Below are 22004 nucleotides of genomic sequence, written 5' to 3'. Positions count from 1 at the left end.
GTTCCGTTGTGATGCCTAGAATAGTTGGCAATCTAAGGGAAATTCAAAGGACTTTCAAGCAATGTTTTACATTGTTGTATGGTGTTGCCAATATGAACAAAACTTTGACAGGTGTATTCGGACTTATTTGCTTGTGACAAGACCCCACATACTCTAGTGTAAACCAAAAGAAAATCTCAAAAAATAGATTGATTATCTCCTATTGCTGGGAAGCCCAACTCAGTTGGCTAAAAGGATACTCAGATTCAGGGTCCCTAACAAAGGCTTTAGAACCTTTCTATATCCTTACTTTTCTTACTTTTCTACTGATTTTATTATTAGGCAAGAGCTTTCACTTCACAAATTCCACAAGTTCTACTAAAGTGCATGGCTACTCCGCAATAGTTCCAGTAAAACTCCAAAGGAGGGGTTTCACCAGTCTGTTTAGTTCACATGCTAATTTTGGCAGCAACTTTTGAATAATGAAAGAAATATGGCTCTCTGAATAACCATGTGGAGGTTGTTTGCCTACCTCTCAATACAGAAATAGGAAAAATCCTATAAAAACTCTGGAGCTTCAAGTGGAAATAGGTAACTCTTCCACAGTAAACTGGGATATGGTTTCAGAAAGGGAAAGAAATCCCTCTCAGTAGGCAAAAACAACAGATATCTGTTACAGAAATATGTTTAAAATCCAATTATAACTCCCCCCATGCATTTTAATAAAGTATCTCATTCATGAAAAACAGAAACCTTGGAACTTCTGTTTTATGCAGCAAAGAATTAGTCAACAGTATCGGAGAAATAAAATCACCTATGAGTTTTAAACTTCCCTTTCCAGAATTTCACATCTTATCCTTTTTGTCCTTTAATTAAAGTCGGCTTTGGAAACCAACCATAGAAACCTATTTCCCTCTGGTAGCTAATTAAGCTAACTTTCACTGAACTCCCAGCCATTATGTTTGTGCAAAAAGCTTCTGAAGAGTTATCATCTCACCTGTGCCCAGGATGAGGTATCCATGGAAACCTTGAAGTTGCAATGACTGGTGGTTGGCATGCTCAGATACCCAGAGGACAATTTATTGCTAGGCTGCCTGGGAGACTAGCACTTGGGCATGCCATTCTGATTGAGTTGCTTTTCACAGTGGTAACTCCCCTGTCTTGGGTTAAGCCCAGTATCCTTCTGACAAGCTCAATCAGAAAAGCAAATGCACAAACTCAAGTAGATCAGAGAAGGTGAGGAGCAGAAATCTCCCGTAAGGGTAATGCAAGGACATGAAAGGATCAATGCATTGACTCATCTACATTACTGTACATCATATTGTATATATTTTGTTCTGCCCTACATGCACACAATTGTGTACTACACAGAAGCACAATGTGTGAGCAAGCATTTATCAGTATACACATACATTACAGAACAGTCTTTCCCCTTAGGCTAAAGCTTGAGATCACTGATGTTGACATGCTTTGTTCCTTCACGCTCACTGCTCTCCCCAGACCTTGTGTCTTGCTTTTGTCCTCTCAGTGTGCGACGGCTGACCTTAGCAGAAAGTCAGCTGTCTCAAATATGGCAGGTCATCTATCAATTCCTCCCCAGGCTGTCGGAGTTCCTTTTAATCTCACTTGTAATTTTCCAGGGGAGGTTTACAAAAGCCACAGAATTTTAATGTGGTAAAAATCCTTTCAGGAAAATAAATACTTCGTTTATCTGAAGACAGGCTGTATGTTGACTTGTAACCATAAAAATGAAGAGATAGTCTGAGTTAAAATTTAATCTTCTTAAATTGTTGATGATAAGAGCTATTTGCATTATTGTTCATAAATGATTCTGTCTACTGAAATGCTCAGCTTAGACACACTTCCTGTTGCTGGATGCCTGACTATTGGAAGAATTTTTTTTCTGACACACCAAAATACTAATCGTTTCTATAATTGCAAAATATTCTTCCTGCTAATTAATTAATGCATTCATTATGCATCCCAAATATCAGACACAGAAACTAATGACAAAATTAATGGATATTCTAAGCCCCCATTGAGAGCAAAATATGAGTTTAGGGAAGTTTATTAATGAAGGCTAAACTGAATGCCCCCAATATTAATGCAATAATGACTTTTCAAGATAGCAAGATAAACGGGACTTTCAAATTTCTGAAACCAACTAACTAGTAAGCATTAACCTACTACAACACAAATTAATTTAGTACATAAGATTTTGTCTTAATTATGTATGCTAATGCCTTATAGCTTTCTCAGGGATGGTGAATTCCTAATGAAATAGATTAGCAGACAATTTTTTCCAGAAATCCTTTATACAAATCGACAGATAAAAGTATGTTAATGATGCCGTGACTTTACCTATGGATCCAACTCATTCAACATTTAGCCGTTTAAGTAAGACCTTCTCAAATTATGAGGATAAGAAATAAAAATTAAAGCTGTCATGGAACCTGAGGAACTGTCATTTACGGGGAAGTTAAAAGGGCATATAACTCAAGGAATCTGGAAAGTAGCAAGAGTAATAGGTGAAGGTATTTCTTCAGTTCAAAGATTGTGGGTGTTAAACCTTTAGGAGTCAGAATGTTTTCATCACAGAGCATCTAGGAAGAGTTAATGACACACTCTTCAATGTACAGGTACTTTGAGGCAACAAGGGGCATGGAAGACAGGTGACAAGCTTCCGGATGTAAGAAGAAGGAGAAGATAGAACAGAAAAGCACAGATCTGCATGGAAAGTTAAAAAGAGTAAGAAATGTCAGTAGCCACTGAGAGCTGGACACAGATGCTAACATGAGGTTCATCTCCTCCCTTGATTTTATAGATAAGAAAATTGGTATCCAAATCAGTGTGACCAAAATGTTGCTTTTCAGATCACCAGCAGCAAACATCACCGTTATGATTAATTCCACACGAAAAAGACACTTGTGGATCCATTAATTTCTTCTTCTCTGTAACATTACTTATTAGACTCAGTCATTTTCTCCTTCGTCAGACAATTGAGCATCACTCACCTTAGACAGCACGTTGTAGAAATTATGTTGTTGATGTTCATTTAAATTGCTGACCTGGGAAATATTGATTGTGGACCTCTTCTATTTACAAAGGCACTATGACACTTGATTTGGAATCAACAAAAACATTGTCAATGTCCATTAGAGTCTTCACGTTAGGAAAATATATCTGGAGTAGGTCATTAAAAATTGCTATTTTCTGGGAGGCAGACAGTGTTAATCATAGCATTTCAAAGGCTGCATTTTTGTCTCTAATATTCTTGATATTTTCATTTACTGAAGAAACTAAAGGATAGCGGTCCAGCTATCCATTCTTGTCTAACAGAAGTAAAAGCAAGCATATTTAGAGCGACATTCAATGTCTACTATGATAAAGTGAATATGCAGTGGTTTACAAGCAACTACACTCGGCCCGATGTGATAGCCTAGTGATTAAATCCTTACCTTGCATATGCCCAGATCCCATCTGCAGGTTGGCTCATGTCCCTGCTGCTACACTTCCCATCCAGCTCCCTGCTTGTGGCCTGGAAAAGTAGCAGAGGACGGCCCAAATCCTTGGTACCTTCACCCATGTGGGAGACCCAGAAGAGGCTCCTGGGTTTGGATCCTTTTAGTTCTGACCATTGAGGAATGAATCAGCAGATGGAAGATCTTTCTGTGTCTCTTTCTCTCTATATATCTGCATTTCCAATAAATTTTTTAAAAATGTAAAAACTATTTTCAGCAAACGTTTCATTGTTGTGGCTGCTCCTTATACATCTTTTATTTGCATTGTTTGAAAATCTCACATTATATGTACAACCAAACTAGAGCCATCTACTCATTTTTCTTCTTGCTGAACCACTTAGTCTTCTGTTTAAGAATGTAGAGTGTGAAGATGTCTGAAAGTAAGACAGACCAATCTTTAAATAAAATTTAGTTGTAAAAGAGGAGTGGGATATATTATTTATTTCTTTTATATTAGAAGAATTATCACATAGGAGAAAATGTCGAGGGATATTTTGGATGTGATTTTAAAGACCTGAGTAAGGCCACATTATACTGAAAATTGAAGGAGAAAAAACTTACTAACTTTATTTTGCTAATGGACAAGTATATCAGCCTGGATTTCATTCCCATGTGAATAAATCTGTCATTGTGAAGCGTCCCTAAAAAAAGGTCTGCAGAAAACAATGCCTTAGTAACAGAGACGTCTAGCACACTCAACAACGTTAAGGTTTCTAGTGACTGTGAACCTGTTTCTTAGGTTATCTCTCTAAGCAAAACGATTGTAATTTCAGAAAATCACAATTGGCCACAAGACCTGGGAATCTTGCCATACTAACTGCCACGGTAAAATACCAAGATTTTCTCTCAAATACATAGTCAGATTACTTTTATGGCCCCATTCTGAGAGCGGAATAAAAAAGATTTGGAATTTCTCAGGAAAAAGACATTAATAGGGAGGCGGGAAGGACCTTATAACGCATTAGTAATTAGGGTGAGGAAAACCATGACTATGGTGTTTGTGGTGACGATTTTTCTGTATGCAGGAGAAAGGCATAAAAGTGAAAACAATATTATTATTTGGCCAATGAAATTTACTCTGGTAAACAATAAGAACAGTAAATAATATCAAAAGACAATTGTTTAAAATGTCAAACGAGTGATGTAAAAATAGGAACGGGGAAAGTATTCAGAGCAGCTGTTACGTGATAGATATTTGACACCCGCACATCCCATATCAGACTTGTGATTTCAGTCCTGCACATTCCAGTTCCACCTTCCTGGCAATACAGTGAGATGCTGCATGATGACACAGATATTCAGGTTCCTGAAATCGACATGAAAGACTTGGATGCAGGTGCAGCTTTGCAGTTTGGCCTGGCTCTGCCCTAGCAACTGTGAGCATTTGGAGAGGGAAGCAAGCAATGAAAAGAATTAATCTCACATCAAGAGGGCCCAGCACTGTCACCTAGCGGCTAAAGTCCTCACACTGAACGCACCAGGATTCCATCTGGGCACCAGTTCTAATCCCGGCAGCCCCACTTCCCATCCAGCTCCCTGCCTGTGGCCTGAGAAAGCAGTGGAGGACGGCCCAAAGCTTTGGGACCCTGCACCCGTGTGGGAGACCTGGAGGAGGTTCCTGGCTCCTGACTTTGGATCAGTGCAGCACCAGCCTTTGCAGTCACTTGGGGAGTGAATCATCAGATGGAAGATCTTCCTCTCTATCTCTCCTCCTCTCTGTATATCTGACTTTTCAATAAATATAAAATAAATTTTTAAAAAGCTGCATGGGAGAAAAGTCATGTGTTACATGAATAAATATGCGTTATATGAGTACTAGACAAACTAAATAATTAAGACAAAAAAATACCGATGTCAGAGATAGGATTAGAACCTAGGCCCTATGACTACAGAAACCGTCTTTTTCAATAGGAGATTTCTCTCCCTCGTATCTCAGTGAGGCCTGCTAGTCTAACACAGGCTGTGTTCTCAGCTGCTTCTGCAGAGGCTGGAGCACAGATAATGTCAGGGAACTGTCAAGTCATTGCAGAGTGTTGTTTGCCAGGTACTCTGACATGATCAGAATCTGGAAATGAAAACAGGTGTCACTGACTGGGCAATGCAGTCTCGGGCTGCTGCTTCTTAACAGACTTGTCAAGATTACCTTCCTCTCTGTGGCAGGCTCGGTGCCTTGCCATTGAGGCAGGTCATTTTGTCCACCTGGGGAACGACTGGGCAACGAGGCCTAGGAAGCAACAAATAGAGGAGTTTCAAAGGCCACCTGGGGGCTTCCTGTAACGGCTAAAAGCTGTCATTTGTGCAGTCAGTTGAATATACAAGTAACATCTCCCCACATCCAAAGAGATGGAGACTTGCAGATACACATTCTGTGATAAAAAAAAAAATAAAAACAGAAGGAACAGAAATGTTAAAAATTTAAGGAACAGAAATGTTAAAAATCTAGGTTTAAATTTAATAAAATGAAATCTTCAGTAGCTGGTGTCCAGAGTACTCAGCTGTTTTCTGATAGTGAAAAATGGTAACAGTCTCTATTCCGTGCATGCTTCATCTAAGGTAAGCCTGCTTACCCCATGAAATCTCTGAGCCTTTGGATCCATTCTGCTCTTCACCTACAAGCACTTATCCCAAGCACCATCTTCTTTACTCCATTGACACCGTCTTCTAGGAGGCAGCTTGGACATTGATGCCAACTCCAATACAGAAGTGCTATGCCTTCTTGGAAATGTAGGTGATCCCAAGCTCTTTCAGTTTATTTCATTTCCATAAGACAGAAATAGGAACACAAGATGCCTGGGAAAAATTTCAGCTCTGAAATTGGAATTCTCTTCTTCATCAATATAACAAATTTTGAAACAGCTGATCATTTCGCAGAAGAACGTGCCATAAATAAGAGAAAAATGTTGCAGGAGTGAACAAAGTAATGATTGTTGACTCCAGGATGACCCTAAAGGTATTGCAATCTTGAAAGCGAATGTTTTGCTTGCAGAATTGTATTAGAGTTCTCAAGAGAAACTGAACTAGTGGGAGTTAACACATGGACGCATTGTTGAACTAGCTTAAATGAATAAAGGCTGTTAGGTTTCATAAATATGCTATGCATTAATTGGAGACCAGGAAAGACAGTCTTAAAGTTCTAATGCATTTCCACAGGCTTGAGAATGGAGAGAACTTAAGATAGAAATCAGGGTTGGAGTCCAAAGATTAAAAAACAGAAGTGTCTGTAAGAAGACATATATCCTAGTTTAAATAGAGAACAAACACCCTTTCTCTGCTTTTAGTTCTATTCAAGCCATTGCAGGATTGAATTATGCCTACTCATACCTGTTAGAGCAACTTTCCTTGACCAATTATTTCAAAGCCTCATAGACATATCACAGAATCAGGGGTACTGTGATGATCTACCGGTCCACTGTGTCTGTGCCATGAACAAATGCATGTTGCATCTTTCTGGCATGCTTCCCCAAACCTCAGCAGCCCTGGGGAAATTGAAGCACCTGTTGGGCTGCTGAAGGGCAGAGGAAACGATTCCCAGCTGCCTGGACAGGCCTTACTTCAATCAAATTGACAAATAAAACTAACCATTGTAAGGCTTTACAAAACCTTTCAACGCTACTTCCTAACTGGTATTTTTTTGCTTTTAAGTGTCCACCTGGTCCATTAGTAATCATGGCTAAGCACATACTTATTAAGTACATTCTGCATTATGATCATATCACTGCTTTCTGATCATATTACTAGCTAATGTACTATAGTCTGAATAAGAGATATTTTAGTTCTTATTTTAAGAAGAAAATTGAGGTTTGAAAAGTAAAGCTACTTAACCAAAAAAAAAGTGAATCTGATTTTTTTTTTCTATACTAGTATCTACAGGGCAAAAATCACTGTATTTAAACACTTACATGCTGCTCACTGATGATGGAGAATCACAAAACTAAATTGAACCTTAAATGTTTCAATCATGTTATAGGACACTCCCACTGCCTAGAGTGGATATGAAGGGGGAAAATTAAGAGTGGGAATTATTTTATGAGATAAACAAATGGGAGCCTAAGCTAAGCCAATTTTATACAGTTTGAAAAATAATGTAAGCATGTAAAGAGAAAAATGGAAATGAACTGACTAGGTGAATAATTTGTGGTTTTTGTGAGATGGTAGAATTGGAATTTTAAAGAGTTTTGCCAGTATTATTGGGGATAATGCCAACACTAGCCAAAATGGAACATTTTAGGAGGAAAATTAATTAATTTAACTTGACCATACTGATTTTTTAAGTGATTGTAGGTCACTCCAATGGAATTTCCTATTGGAAAATTACTCATGGCATCATGCGCTTTTATTAACAGGCGACGTAAGAATAGATAAGAGGAAATCCAAGTGAATATAGAATCAGAAGCCAGACAATCCATAGACATGTAATTATGCAAGGAATACCTGAAGTTGGAATATCAATATATTTAGACAGGCTATTCAGAGAATCATTGCATTTTTTAAAATGAGACCACAAATTCAAAAGACAAGAATTCTAAGAAAAGAACAACAAGTTCGTCGAATATCACAAGTGGTACTAGACCATGGAAAGCATCTGCCACATTTTGCAGCTAAACTGATGTTCATACCTTTGCAAATCATGTTAGAAGGAGGGGAGACAAAATGCATATTGTGAACATCAATGCACAAATCATAGAGGTTGCAGACAAACCAGTCTATGAATATTCAACGCATGTTGTTTGGAATTTGTGCATTCTTCTCCCAATCACTTTCCCCTGCCAGCCCCCTTTAACCTTCCTTTTTCAACTTTGACAAATATTTTCACGAATAATTAACATACAACGGAGAGTGGAAGAACTGATGCAAGAAAAGTAACCAGATTCTTAATGTAGGCGAGTTGGCAATTTTTTTTCCCTCAGATAAAGGAGGCTATTAGGAAGGAAGGCTGAAACTGGAGGGCAGGGGAAGAACAACTAATAGTATAGGATATTGAAAAAGATGTTTAAGGGGACTCAAGTTCAAGTGGAGGCATTGGACTTGACAGAAATCAGTAAACTCTTCATTAAATTCTGGACACTAATATATCTAAAGATACAAATGAGTTTCTAGGTACTAGTCTACAATATTAAGGTCATTCTCTGGGGCTTTTATTTCCTCTCTGGGGTAGAAGAAGAGGATGAGAGCATCTGCTGAAACGAGGACAGGGTCACAGACCTGACACGGAAGTGAAGGTTTTGAAGAACTAAATGAGGAACAGAAAAGGGCACTGGCTAATAGTATGTGAAATAATTGACAAGAGCATCGATGGCTCTACTGAAATTGAAAAGTAAATGCATGGTAGTGCCAAATATCACAGGCATACACATTTTTCAATAAATGTGTAAGGACAGAAAATAAAGAATACTGGCTCACTTTCGCCTTTTGCGGACGCCAGAATTGGATATTTTATCGAACTTTGTTCAAGTTCATCCTTCTTTTATGGCATGACTTTCCCTCTCTCCTTCCTGCACTCCCTCCCTTTCTCTGTCCCTGCTTCTCCCTCCTCCTCCTTCCTTTATTCTGTCCTTCCTTTGCTCTTTCTTTGCCTCTTTCTTTCTTCCTTCTTTCCTTGTTTATTTCCTTGTTTATTTCCTTCTTTCCTCTCCTCACCCTCTCTTATTTAGAGATTCCATCAATATGTGTTCTATATTGAAGGAATAGGTAATAAGGCTTTGGTGACACTTGAAATGAACTCTATGGATATTCTAAAAGAAATAACTTGAGACTTTAAGCCATGCACGTTAAATTTCAGTTTCTGAGTGCTTTATTAATGGTGGAGAGTTTATTCTGCAGTAATTGGCTGATTCCTCCCTCATCGTATTTCCTTTATCACGTATCCATTCCTTCTGTACTTGGTTCATATGCAAAGCCTTGCAGTGTGGTTGGGGAGACTCTCATGTCAAAAGCTCAAGATATCACTTATAACTGAATTATAATTGTTTTATATACACATAATGGATATAATATTCCTATCAGTACTCTCTTTTTATTTTGACTTAGTTAAAATTTATTTATGTAATTCATTTGTCATTACATTATATTTTGGTGTATAAGGAGTACATTTAATGGCTTATTGGAAACTTTAAGCTATTCATAATAATTTCCTGAAGTTATGAAAGAATATTGACTTTGTATACATAAAATCTACACATTTATTTATCAATGCAAGCATGTGAAGATATCCTAAGGTATGCACACACAGGCATATGCAGATTCACATATGTGTATACTTACCCATAAATATTTCTGCACACATTATACATGCTACCCAAGTCTATTGATTTACAATTTCAACAAAAGGTTTTAAAATAAGTCCTTAGGAAAAAATTCGGAAAAGCTATATATTGCTGTTAGCAAAATATTTAGCATAACCCTTCTCTTATTTTCCTTCATAGCAACTACTGGCTGCCATGGCAACCTTTCGCCCACCCCCAGCTCACTGCAGCTTCTCAGATAAAAAGCAGAAGGCCTTGGAGACTTCAAATGTCTCTTGTACAAAGCAGTCTGAACCCTTTACCCTAGGGCCATTACCATCCTGTGCTTCAGAATGACTGGCTACAACGTTTAATTTATTACATCCTGCTTTGCTGTCTATTCAATCAATATCACTCCAGAACACCAATGGAGAGGGAACCTATTATGTTTCCTTGCACAGAGTAGGCACTCAAGAAATAAGCTTTTTTATAATTATTCAATAGATTTCCAAGCAATTCTTTTATGGCTCTCATAAATTGGACACGTAAGCTCATTAATTTCTTCTGATGATGCTCTTATTCACTCTTTATTCTGATCTAAACCACATTAAATACTGATGATCCCACAAAAGCATCATCATTGCTCTGCATTAGGGCTTTAAGTCCCTCCACCTGGGAGTCTTCTATTCCCAAACACTCCACGTCCACGCACCAACTTGAATATTTAATATTAGCCATCCCAGATTAAGCTTCCTTCCTTCAAGATGCTCAAGACTACTAAAATGGTAGTTGGGAAGGGAGTGGGGAGACACTTGTAAACACCAGCATAGTTCCTGTGCCACTTGCTGTCAGACATTTGAAATTTTCTCTTAGCTTGTTTCTATACGTCACTTGACAAACAGCTCCTCTGTTTATTGTAAGCTGATACTGCCATGGTATGAAATCCATTGGTGTCACTCTGTAAATATCCAGTGTCTGATAAGGGCAAGTCACTGTTGTAGACACTAGGTATAGCAATGACTGGAGGGGGAAAAGAAAGTTGGGCCCTAACTTAAGCTTATTCTGTACTGGAGAATACAGAAACTAAAAACAGAAACAGTTTAGTAAGGTGACTTCAGCAAGCAATCAGTTCCTGAAAATATATAAAACCAAGTAATAGGATAGTGTTATTGAGAATGTATGAGAATACTTTGCAGCAGAGGACTCAACAAAGTGTCACAGTGAAGGCAATATTTAAGTTGGCCAGAAGACCTGGAAGGAGCATCATCTAGGTGGATGAAACCACACATGTGTGAAAACTTGAAGGTAGGATTGAGTTAGCAGTAGATGGAAGCATATATCATGCAATACCGGATGAAGGAGAGGGGCACTTTTGAGTGTATGGAGGTTATATCATGTGGGGTGTGTAAGCCATGAAAAAAAGTAGAAAACACTTTAAATGGCCTCAAATATAATTAAAGAAATTAAATTTTTCCTTTAATTAGCTTATCAGACATGGAGAGGTAATAGTAAAATTATTATGTGTACACAATGTAATAAGGATTATATTTACTGTGTTTCATATATCAGCTCATTAAATCCCATTTTTCTATAAATTATATATTATATTTATTATATTATATTACATTATATTATATCATATTTCATGGTTCATTAAGGGAATTCAGCACAGGAAGTATAGGTAACTTCCCAAGAGCTCCTAATAAGGAAGCCTGTATGCAGGATTTGGATCTGGGTGGTCTGACTACAGAATCCATGTGTCCTAGGCACTGTGGAAAGATTTGCTCAAATGTTTTCAGAAAACCCACACTACAGCAAAACTAAATTTGGGAATAATTTCTTGGTTTCTGGAATTACAGTTTGATGAACTCATTGTAATGGACTCTGTGCTCACCAATGAGAGCTTATTGGATATCATTATCACCATCAGGATTAAATATTTAATGATGACCTGTCCTGCAACATTTGTAGTTAAGCACAATGAGGCCTACAAGGACAAACCAAAGTTTCTGTGCAACTATCACAGAGTTTTGTTGGTGAGAAAAAACAACAGGCTACTCCTTAAGTCCAAAGGCTCTGAATGTACATGCTGAGACTACCATTTATCAAAAAAGATTTGGAAAAAAATACTTTCCTCAAGTAAACACATACAGATTAACTTCCTTGTCATTATTTCCTAAGTAAGGCAGCAAAACAAGTGCAACATGGTTTTTACCTTATATTAGTTAGTATAGATAATCAAAACATGACCTAAGTAAGGTATTTGGGATATAAGCATCCTTGGATTTTTGGTGTCTGTTTTGGGGTCCCGTAAACAATACCTCTGTGGACACTGAGCAATGAGACTGCAAATTGTAACATCTAGAACTTCCTTTATGGATGACAGACTGTACAGCAAAGCAGATGTCACCATGCTCACTGCAGATAATGTTGGTCTGTAAAGACTGAATAGTTCTACAATGAGTGGGGACAAGAAAAGAAATGGAAATGATAGAGATGTGGGGGACGAACATAAAGGCATAAGCAAGAAAACATTTGTGCAAAGGAGCAGTAGGAAGTCCAACACAACCACACTGAATCTTTTACTTTCAACCTTATCTCTCCAGTCTTTCCTCCCAGTGTCAAAATCCGATTTAAGATCTGGGGATGCAGAAATCAAAACAAGGACTGTTTTTCCTCTCCTTTGTCACAAGGAAGGGAAGGAGACCCATAAGTGCAAAAGGGATGTGTTACCAAAGGACTGACACCTGTCACAGTTGAGTTATTTCAGGTGCAGGCTTGTTTTCCCTACTACAAAACAAACTGCAGAAAATTGTCCTGGCAGAAAAACATGCTGGGATGGGACTCAGTGCACCTGCAGTCTGAACCGTCAAAGTGTGTGCTTCCCATGTGTCTTCAAGGTTTCATTGCTGCTGCTTTGCTTCATAAACTTCACCTTGGAAGGAGCTGGAGACAATTAAGCACTAAATATTAAAGGGAAGATGACCTTTGGAAAACAAAAGGCACTTTCAGGCAAAACAAGTAAATAAATCAGGCCAAACACTAAAAGCACTTTCATTGAAACCACTCAAAGAAACTAATAAAACAACTTCAACTGAAAAAGCTAGCCAAAACCAATTATATGGAATATTCTAACTCTAAAGCACTTTCTTCTTCAAGTTAGCAAATAAGATACTTAGGTTCTAAATTTCACAAGAAATTGGGCTTCCTGCTAACCTGAGGATCTAGGCCAAATAACGAAAATCAATAGGTCCACAAGTAAGAGTTGAACAATACACACACAAGGAAACATTAGAAGTCATAAAGCAAATCTCAAAGCATATTCTCAGCACACTAAGCATTTTAACAGTGCCCATAAATACAATTTGTTTGGGAAGTTTCTTTTGGCAGAACAAGATACATCCTTTTTGCAATCCTTCTTATTGGAAGAGCAAGATGAATCATTTTTTTTTAAAGATTTATTTTTTATTATTTTTTCATTGGAAAGGCGGATATACAGAGAGGAGAGACAGAGAGGAAGATCTTCCGTCCGATGATTCACTCCCCAAGTGAGCGCAACGGGCCCATACTATGCCGATCCGAAGCCAGGAGCCTCTTCTGGGTCTCCCACGCGGGTGCAGGGTCCCAAAGCTTTGGGCCGTCCTCGACTGCTTTCCCAGGCCACAGGCAGGGAGCTGGAAGGGAAGCGGGGCTGCTGGGATTAGAATTGGCGCCCATATGGGATCCCGGGCGTGCAAGGCGAGGACCTTAACCACTTGCGCCACTGCGCCGGGCCCGATGAATCATTTTTGAAATCTTTCTCATTCAAGGTTAGCAATTAGGGCTGAGTAGTATCAGAATTTCTTTTTGTACTGTTAAGAATTATATAGCTCACTAGGCAACCACTATCACCCTGCGTATTTGTTAATTACTTGATTTACTCATACTGAGCTCAGGTAAACAATAAAAACACGTAAAAGCCCAAGAAGCTCCTGAAGCCAGCTGACTGTTGGAACTGGAACTCTTAATTGGCCAGGGTGCTTGCTGTTTCCCACTAGCAGCTGGGCCTGATCTGCAAGAGGCTTTGCTTGCCCTCATGCCCCAGGAGTCCCATCAACCTCCTGTGCCACAGTGGCTCTGTTCTTACACCTCCTCTGGCAGATGGGAAATGGTCATTCAGGGAGTACCTGGTGTATTACATGCTCATCTTCCTCAGTGAAAAAGGTCATATATATTAAAAAGATGGCCCCCCCTGGGTTATTGAAATTTTCTATTATGTGTATGAAACACTTTTCTTATTTTTCATCTTCTGCCGTTCAGTCAAAGGCCTCGAGCTGTCTCGCTAAATCACAAACTTCTCTTCTTTGTATTTACAGAGTATTAGGGCACCATGTTCAATTTCTCCCCATTCCTAAAATAATATTCCAGCATTTATTCCCCCACTCCTGTGTCTCTGTGCTTATCTAATGTTTTATCTTGATGTGAATACAATATAAAACGTTATTACCATTTACTTACTTACAATCAAACTGTCAAGATTCAGGCCATTAATATCAACTAAATAAATATAAGCCAAGATAACTGGAAAGAAGCCCTAAGAAATAGGAGTAAGGACTGAAAACAGCACATGCTGAAAGACAGAATTGATGGGTATTTTACTTAATTAGATATGTGACCTTGAGCTATTTCTTAACTATTGCTTAACCTTTGAGACCTGACAATACACATTAGAAAAAGTAGATCTCGCTTCCTTCTAACATTGTATTTTTTTCTTCATATCTACTATGATATATGAATGAATAATGGTCACTAAAATATATTTCATTTTATTTGAGATTTTATAACGTGTTGGCAGAGTACAACATGAAAATTGTTTTTTAGGATCACAACATGAAAATTGTTCATTCTTACTCTCCTTCTATTTCTTAAGAATAAAAACACTATAACCCAATGGTTGAGTCCTGGGAATTACTCCCTAGGATATTGCTGCAATTATCTGCCCTTCAAATTGACATTAAGTCATTTCATCAACACATGTATGTTTGTTTAGAGACATGCCCATGCATGAGGCTCTTCTAAACATGCTTGGAGATATGCATTATTAAAAGACTACACAGTTTTTTTTTAAATTGTCTGTGCCAAAATAGACTTATCTTTCAATTCCATTTTTAAACAAATTTTCCAAGTCCGCTCATAAATGTCCAAGTGTATACAAAAGCACATGGTTAATTTTTCATATATATGTGTGTAGAGAGGGTGTGTTCTTTGTTCTTGCTGCCTATCTTAAAGGAAGAGATTAAAAAATAAAAATAAAAGCCACCTTCTTGTGTTGGTGTAAACAGCCTCCATACAAACTGGTAAAAAGCAATTTCAAATGGGAATTCATTGTCAGGACACTCTTGACAGTACCTTAATTTCTTCACAGATTTGGAATGGCACTCCCCAAAACAGCTCCTGTCTATAAATTGACCAATTTTCTAGATTCCTGATTGCATTGTATTAGATGAATACCCTGTCTTTTAACACTTCAGTACCTGATTTACTATTATAGAGGCAATAGCATCCTTACTACTGTTCAGTTTGTAGAATCCAATTGTTATTGCTGGTCTCACCCTCTACCTCTTTCTTATACAAAATCAAATGTATCCTTCCTAGTTGCATTATTCTTTCCTGCAAATTTTTGCATCTCTGTGTGAAATTTCAGGATTCAAATATTTTCAAGGTTTAAATGTGTGTATTGAAATAAAACACTAATTTGGGGTTATTTGTAGTCTTAGGTTTATTGAATTTCCAAGCCCGGTGCAGTAACAAGCTGGGGTCCTCGTCTTGACCACACCTGGATCCCATGTGGGAGCTGGTTCTAATCCCCGTGGCCCTGCTTCCCACCCAGCTACCTGCTTGTGGCCCAAGAAAGCAGATGGGGACAGCCCAACAACTTGGGACTCCGCATCAGTGTGGGAGTCCCAGAAGAGACTCCGGGCTCCTGGCTTGGGGTTGGCTCAACTCCAGTTGTTGTGGCCACTTGGGGAGTAAATTAGCAGATGGAGGATCTTTCTTTTTGTCTCTCCTGCTCTCTGTATATCTGACTTTGCAATAAAAATCAATATTATTTAAAAATATATTGAATCCTCTTATATCAAAATCAAATACAATTCCACAATGTATTACCTGATTGCAAAAATGTAAAATGATACAGAAATCATGCTTTCTTTGATTTGCAGAACTTGACCAGACCCAATTTATTTTACAACACAACAATGATCTTATGTGACCTGAGTCTATTTAAGATCTTAACTTTCCATCTGTGTGAGTGTTGAAATACTTAAGTATAAAAGGACTGCATTTGGGGTCAAATTGATGGTTTATATGAAAGAAAGTACTGCATGTTATCCAATGCTTTTATATAAGTCAAACTTTTATATAACAGTTAAACTTTTGTTTATCTGAAGTTTCATATAAAATACACAAATTATAAAAATTTTATAAATCACCACAAATCATTTTATAAATCATCACTACCTGAAGTCACTTCAATTAACAGATTAAGGGAAGAATATAACCCAGGGCAGAAAAACCCTCACGTCTCCTCCAAAGTAAAAATATATTACATAGAATTCTAAAACTAAGGGATAAATCCCTTATTAAATTTTTAAATCTATAAGTTTATAATGTACTAATATAGCATGGGGAAAAACAAGTCCAAAGCAATGGTTCAGTGGCTAATTCTTCCCCTTCAAGAGGCAGGGTCACATATGCATGCTGGTTCATGTTCTGACTGATGTACTTCTACTCAAGCTCCCTGTTTGTGGAAAATGGCCCAAAGCCTTGGGACCCTGCACCTCATGGGAAACCTGGAAGAAATTCCTGGCTTCAGGCTTAAGATTGGCTCAGCTGACAGCCCAATAGTACCCTAAAACCATTTTAAGGTGTATAGCAACTGGTTGTGTATAAACTAAAACTGAAATGTCAATGAAGTATTCACAGGATGTGGTTAAGAACTTGCATTTTCTAACATATTGGTCACTCAATACATGTCAATTAACTCCATAATGTTGAATATAGCTGTCGATGTTATGTTGTGGCCTTTCATTGGAAGGGATGATATTCTGTCAGCTTAATTTCAGAGCAAGGACAGTCTCCCAAGGAAACTGCTGAACTTATCTGGGCAAAAAGGGGCTGGACGCTATGCACGCTACATGCTCTCAATGGAGGAATCATGACTATGAATATGAACTGTACTACTACAACTATGTGAAGGAATCCAACATGGGGGGAGGGTATGGGGAGGGGTTGGGGGAATCCCAGAGCCTATGAAACTGTGTCATAAAACGAAAAAAAAAAAAAAATTGGCTCAGCTCTGACTGTTGTAGCCACTTGAGGAGTGAACCAGTGTACAGAAAATCTTTCTCTCTGCCTCTCCTTCTCTCTGTAAATCTTTCTTTCCAATAAACACACACACACACACACGTGTATTTCTATATGAATGATTTATATATGCATATAAAACAATGAAGGACTTGAATGTGTGATATATGGGAGTTACAAGTTAAACTATATTATGCTATCATATTTTCTTTTCTTTGATTATCATTTAGTGCCCTGTGTAACTTTCTGATATCAGCATTTTGATTATGGAATTTGCGTCTAAACTTTTCTAAAACATTTAATTCCATAAATTCCTACTGAGGCAAAAGTTTAGATAATCCTCTATGTTTTCGTATGTTGCAGTTTCATGATTAATCAGTTGAAAATATTTTGCAATTTTCCTACCCAACTGGCCATTCAGATGTTTCTTTTCTTCCAAATATTTGATAATGTTCTGATTATTACTTTTTGTCTAATTCTGTCTGGTTATTTGAATTTATTTTGGTTCTTTGAACTGTTTTGGTTGAAACCATCATAGATTTTTTTTGAACAATCAAAGTCTATTTGGCTAGTCAAAATGAGGATTAAACCTGGAACAATCAGTTGGCTCTGAATTGGCTGTTTTTCAAAACTGAGTTTGGTTGCTTCTGGTTTTATGTTTTCTTATAGAGTAGGTGAATTCATTGAATCTGTTTTAAGCAATTTAATACACATACATTTGATCATCAATCACATCAAAAATCAAAGAAAAAGAACAGTTGGTATAGCTAACAAACATGATGATTTTTTAAAGAGTTCCATTACACTGTCACGCTGATACTTGATGTCATATATATGCAGGGAGAAACGCCAATGGAATTAATTTCTCCTCCTACACCAGAGCTGAAACTTCAAGTCTTCTCTTTATTAATATATGGTAGATGTTTGTTGAGATGCTGTTAGAGCTTTGTTGAAAGGCCCTGTGATGTGAGCATCTCTTCACAACAGAGGACAATATCCCAGCTTACTCATCTCTTTACAGTTGTCATTTTCCTTTTAAGTCCACAAATGTTTATGAAGTCAGTTCCTAAAAATATTCCATACTGACCTAAACAGAATGTAGTTTTCCACTTAATGGGTATGGCATCTTACATATCAATTGTGTTCCTCATGCTATCCAAATCAACAAATCCTTGCTAACTTTTTCTATGTGTTATTTCAACAACTGAGAGATGTGTTAAAATTTCTAACTACATGTTTGGATTTTAGCTATATCAGTTCTTTCCTCATTTAATCTGAGGCTATGATACTGAGTTGATGTGAATCCCTAAGTACAATATTTTATTAGTAGTCTAATACTTTTATAATCATAGAATATTTTTCCTTTAGCTCCGTAATGCTCTTTCTACCTATGGTATGTACTTAATGGTATTTGTATCACTGGACCAACTTTCTTTAAATTAAACTTAAAATTACATTTCGTTATTGTATGTCTTAATACGCAATACAATACTTGTATGACTGTTTTTTAAGTCTGTCTAGTAATTTTTATCTTTTTAAATTAGAAAGTTGCTGCATTTATGCATACTTGATTTAGATAGATCATATTATTTCTTTGCTGTCTTAGATTTATACTTCTTCATGGGCATTTTGATCATTGAGATGTTAGTCAAATTATCTCGTCCATTTGCACACTTCTCCTCCCTCGTCAGAACTTAGATCCCACGTCAGAATTGCTCTTTTGGTCTAGTAACAGACTACAGAGAGAATGAGCAAACTAGAATCTAACGGACAGCATATAACTAATTTGCCAGTCTATGAACAGCTACTAAGGAGCAGTGAATACCAGAAATAAATATTTTGTAAGTTACGAGTATCTTAAACATCTTGGTATGCATTTAACCTAATAAGAAATGAGTTTATTACAAAGTTAGCCAGAATGGAGGTGTAATCATGGAAAAACGTAGACTATTTCTCACTGACTTCTCAGTGGGGAAAATTCCTTCAGGTGACTAAAAAGCAAATGCTTAACCCAGCTTGGTACTGTCCAATGCATGATAAAATGATTGCTTGTGATTATTACTTGATCAGGTAAGTTTTAAAATCAACCTATAATGTAGCCCAGTTACTGTTTATATAAAATGCCAGTGGCTCTAACAGTAAGATGTTTGCATTATTTCTTTTTTCTTAAACCAAGATTGACACAACGCTATTTGCAGTGATATTGATACACGAACATTGATTTTTTTCTTTTTCACATACAGCGCCACGCAGTATTTGTCTTTATGTGTCTCACTTCACTCAACATGATGTCCTCCAGTTAGTTGCATTTCTTAAGTTACTATAAATTGGAATTGAGATCAAAAACGATGTGTTTGTTTGCCCCCAGGAATCAAAGGGAAGAGAGAGGGAATCCAGATATGTGTGTCTTACAGGGTTAAAACATGACAGTTAGTCATCTCTGCTTAATAGCCCTCGGTGAGAACCATCTATCATAGAGTGAAGGACATGTCTTTGGAATCAGATAGACCTGATCAATGTTTTCGGCCATGTTTAGCTACTTACTAGCCAGATGGTATGTTATATCCCTAGGAAGGCTGGTTTTTGCCATGGTTATAAACAATATGAAACATAACCAGTTTATGAAATCAGATTCTTCCTCATTTGTTTCACCTATCTAATGTGGTGGCTAAGAGGTACATTTAGTGTAGTGCTAGCTGTAAGCACTCCGGGTAACTGTCTTTCAAAACACTAAGTTGGGAACAGGAGTGTTTATACCAGCCACAATGACATATGGTCCAATATTCAAATATTTGTACATATTTTATGTTTATGACTTAGCTAATACTTACTAAACCCTAGATAATTCTATAACTCATTCTTTTAATTTCTCTAATCCTTTAAATAGTGACTTAGGCACCAGGAGTTGTGACAGACTCCAAAGCAATGACAAATGAGGCAAGGATAGCATGTGGCATAGCTCAGCGCCAGAAAAGACATGTGAATCTGTAACAAGACTCCGAAGTAGCACAGCTACAAAAGTTCTCATTTACCCAGAGGAATGAAATTCTAGTGAGGCATTGGTATTTTTGTAGCAACTTCATGTTGATGAACATTTATACTTTTTTCTCCCTGCTGTAGACTGTATTCACTGACTCTGTATTTAAGGGGATTTATAAAAGAAGTGTAGCAGAGACCGATATGTTCACACAAAGTGCAGTATGTCTCTATGCACCCAGACCAAAGACAACCTCCCAGTGAAACTGTTGAAATTGTCTTAAGAGTAGGATGCAGGACTCTCTGGCATTGTCCATGCCCACAATGTCAGGAATCACCTCAATAACAGCATCATGGACTCATGACTGGTTATAACACACCACCCATTGTATTACTAGAGGGAAAATCAGGAGGTGTGGAAAGGGAGCTTGGGGAGAGGGACAGGAGATCCCAGAGCCAATACAACTGTATCATAAAAAACAAAAACAAAAAATCTTCAAATTGAACAAAACTCATTGTTGCTGTACTTTATATTTTTAATCCCTAATAAAGCTGTTACTAAATTTTAAAAAAAGTCAAATTCTTATACTTTTTTGTTTTGTCTCCTCAAAAGATTTCACAGAGTGCTCATAAAATGCTTCTGAGAAAGTTTTATTATTTTGAGATGGTGCAGATAAGGAAATTGAACTAAGTGATTGAGGAATTTACCCAACTTTGTGAAGCTAAAAGATTACTTAGCTGGGATTTAGGAATTAAATAATTTAATCTAAAATCATACTTAGATCACTCTGCTGTTACTTCTCTTGAAGTTTATACAGCATTTCTGTATTGAATCAGTTTTAAATCATCCGTACTTTCAGGAATTCTAATTTCTGATTCCCCTTTCATTTCAGAAATTTTGGGAATGTTCCTCAAAAACTGAAATTCTCACATTGAATATTTTTCATGTAACTGTGTAACAGCTCTGAAGTCCTAGTAGAGAGTATAGTTTTGTTGGAAAGATATTGGCCTTCTCTTTTCAGTATCATTTATTTTCTTCTTAGGTCTCAACCGAAGAAGGCTTGAGTCTGGCCAGAGAATATAACTGTGCTTTCTTTGAGACATCTGCAGCCCTCAGATTCTGTATCGATGATGCTTTTCACGGCTTAGTGAGAGAAATCCGCAGAAAGGAGTCCATGCCATCCTTGATGGAGAAGAAACTGAAGAGAAAAGACAGCCTGTGGAAGAAGCTGAAAGGCTCCTTAAAGAAGAAAAAAGAAAACATGATATGATAGCTCCGCTTTTGAGTCTTTTTCTCTGTGAATGCCCGCCGTTGGACAAGTCCAAGTGTAGCATTTTGCTTTAATATGTCCTATCGCTCTGTCTCTCTTTCTCTTCAAATGTTTGCCTGTAAGTAAAAGCAAGATCTGCATAGCTGTACCTCTTGAGATAGTTTTGTTTTGCCTGTAACAGTTGGATGGATTTTGTCAATCAGTTGGATATGCTGTTTAGTTTTTACAATATATTGCTAAATAAAATTGACATTCCAATTGCCTTATTTCCCTTTAAAGAGTCTAGCTTCATTTGGTATGCTGTCTGGCCATAAAGGAAATATGCAAAATTGCAGCTAGAATGATAAAAAGCTCAGGGGATCTGCCATTGCCTGATAACACTCCAGTTGTTTGCATTTCAGGAATCTCAGTAAATAATGAAGGAGCTCAGGAAAAAAAAAAAAAAATCAGAGCAAGAATTCACAGCCTACTCTTTCCTTAAGTGTAAAAGTTGCACTGCTTCTGAAATGTTCCAGAGATGAACTTGAGAGAAATAATTAATGATAGGAACTGGCGGTGCGTCACTAGACAGTTGAAATGAAATACTCCCATATTTACAGTGCTTTAGTCTTTGATAAGCTTTGACAAAATTATCATTGAAGTCAGTGGATTATGTCAAAAGGATAGCCTGTCTGTAGGGATAAGAAGGCAAG

At 37.4% G+C, this 22004-nt stretch overlaps 1 protein-coding gene across 2 annotated transcripts in view; it reads left to right on the top strand.

Moving 5' to 3' along the window:
- RIT2 (Ras like without CAAX 2) overlaps positions 1–21576 on the top strand; it is a 263569-nt gene extending 241993 nt beyond the window's left edge. Inside the window, exon 5 of one of the 2 annotated variants that reach the window (XM_040984716.1) lies at positions 21085–21576. In XM_040984716.1, the coding sequence (XP_040840650.1) occupies positions 21085–21312 (228 nt within the window). In that variant the 3' untranslated portion in view covers positions 21313–21576. The remainder of the gene's footprint in view (positions 1–21084) is intronic. The other variant, XM_040984715.1, reaches the window with a different exon arrangement.
- The last annotated feature ends 428 nt before the right edge of the window (positions 21577–22004 follow it).

The sequence above is a fragment of the Ochotona curzoniae genome, unplaced genomic scaffold (assembly GCF_017591425.1).
Source record: "Ochotona curzoniae isolate NIBS_2020 unplaced genomic scaffold, NIBS_Ocur_1.0 contig_43, whole genome shotgun sequence".
NCBI lineage: Eukaryota > Metazoa > Chordata > Mammalia > Lagomorpha > Ochotonidae > Ochotona > Ochotona curzoniae.
This window is presented reverse-complemented; position numbering and strand designations above follow the sequence as displayed.